This window comes from Octodon degus, unplaced genomic scaffold (genome assembly GCF_000260255.1).
Source record: "Octodon degus isolate 3935 unplaced genomic scaffold, OctDeg1.0 scaffold00115, whole genome shotgun sequence".
Classification (NCBI taxonomy): Eukaryota; Metazoa; Chordata; class Mammalia; order Rodentia; family Octodontidae; genus Octodon; species Octodon degus.
The window spans coordinates 7,387,573-7,389,359 of NW_004524691.1; the positions used below are offsets into that span (position 1 = coordinate 7,387,573).

At 44.9% G+C, this 1,787-nt stretch overlaps 1 protein-coding gene across 1 annotated transcript; it reads right to left on the reverse strand.

Moving 5' to 3' along the window:
* Positions 1 to 9: 9 nt before the first annotated feature.
* On the reverse strand, positions 10 to 1,111 carry LOC101579488 (glutathione peroxidase 7). The gene has a single exon (XM_012516610.2). The coding sequence runs from the start codon at positions 1,109 to 1,111 to the stop codon at positions 548 to 550; it is 564 nt and encodes a 187-aa protein (XP_012372064.1). The 3' UTR covers positions 10 to 547.
* Positions 1,112 to 1,787: the final 676 nt, after the last annotated feature.

The following is a 1,787-nucleotide window of genomic DNA, read 5'->3' on the forward strand; positions in this document are numbered from 1 at the left end:
AAAAACACAACCAGAAATAAGTATTTGGTGTAGGTTTCCATTGGCTGAAAATTCATGTTAGGTGCAAGTTTTTATTGATCATAAGTTATCTTTTGGTTTATAAGCAATAAAAAGTATTTATTGGATGCCTTCTATTTGGCTACCACTGCCTATAGTTTCACAGGTGATTAATATTAATCCTCACAACAGCCTTGTGAGGTAGGAATTGGCCCCATTTGACAAAGCCCTGGCTGGGCAGGAGATTGTCACACGTTTCATTGGCAAAAGGATCTTAGAAGCAACATGATTCATCACATAGAGGTTCTTATTGGCTGGTGATTCACTGTTAAGAGCTCTCATTGGCCAGAAATGCCTATTAGTTTTGTTTTAATTCAAATGGCCAAAATTTTAGACTTATTTTTCCCCATGTAAGAGGGGACAACAGGTGGGGTAAAAACAAAGAGAAGAGATTTGGTGGGTTTCTCCCTTTGAAGCACCATTTCAGTTTGTCTAGTCATCTATACACAGATAGATGGGGATGAATCGGAGAGGAGAAGAGGGAATGTGGTTATAAATCTTCTCGCTTCCTCAGGATAAGCTTCCTCACAAGTTCTACGACGTGAGGCTTGATTTCCTCCACTGCCACAGTCGGGTCCCAAGCACCTACCACCTTTCCATCTGGGGCCACTAGGTACTTCCAGAAGTTCCAGGTGGGTTCCTTCCCAGAAGTCTCAGTCAGGTACTTGAAGGCAGGGTGGGCACCAGTGCCAATGACTGCAACCTTGCTGAACATGGGGAAAGAAACATTGTAGGTGCGGCGGGCAAAGCTCTCAATCTCCCTGTTGCTGTCTGGCTCCTGCTGGCCAAACTGGTTGCAGGGGAAGGCAAGCACATTGAAATGGTGGGGACCCAAGTCCTTCTGTAGCTGCTGCAGGGCTCGGTAGTGCTGTTCTGTGAAGCCACACTCGCTAGCCACGTTCACTGCCAGGGATACCGAGCCGCGGTACTTCTCCAGCGACACCAGCTTGCCCCGGATGTTGACCGCCTTGAAGTCGTAGAAGTCGCGCTCCCGCTGCGCGCAGGCCACGGCCCACAGCAGCAGCAGCCACGCCGCCGCCACGGCTACCGCCATCGCTTTCTCCATTTTTGTGAGGAATATTATTCATTTTTTAAATTGGGTCTGCTTAAATTTATATAGCAGTTTTAAAAGTATGGTGATTTTGACTATATTGGTATGTCACAGTGACTGGGATATCTTTCCATTTCCTAGTGTCCTCCTCAATCTCCTTTTGCAGAGTACAGTAATTTTTATTGTAGATGCCTTTAAAATCTTCAGGTGGTTAATTCCTAAGTACTTCATTTTTATTGATGCTATTGTGAAGAGCATTGTTTCCCTAACTGTCCTCCCTATGAGTTTGTGGATGCTTATAGTCTAAAGCCTTTGTTGCTAGCATCTCTATGCTCTGTGTCTCTTTACTTGCTGTTCACTATTGTACCTTGGGTGTGGCTGGCTGTAAAATTTTTCCAAGCCTCAAGATTGGACCACGTTGGTTATTTTGGCAAAGGAGGATGCAGTGTACTCAGTCCAGGAACCAAGTTCTCTGGCAGTGCACTGTACAGTCGTTAATGTCACAAAGGCCATCTTAGTGTGAGCTTACAGAGAAACTGACAATTATGATACCCTGTTAAGTGAAATAGCAACAAATTAGATATTAACATACCATAAGAAACAGTTACCGGGCCAGGGAGATAGCTCAGTAGAATAAGCACTTGCCTGGCAAACGCAAGGTCTTGAGTTCAATCCCTGG

Bases quoted from the DNA above. Each gene is read 5' to 3' on its own strand.
- LOC101579488 (XM_012516610.2), bottom strand. From the start codon at position 1,111: ATGGCGGTAGCCGTGGCGGCGGCGTGGCTGCTGCTGCTGTGGGCCGTG.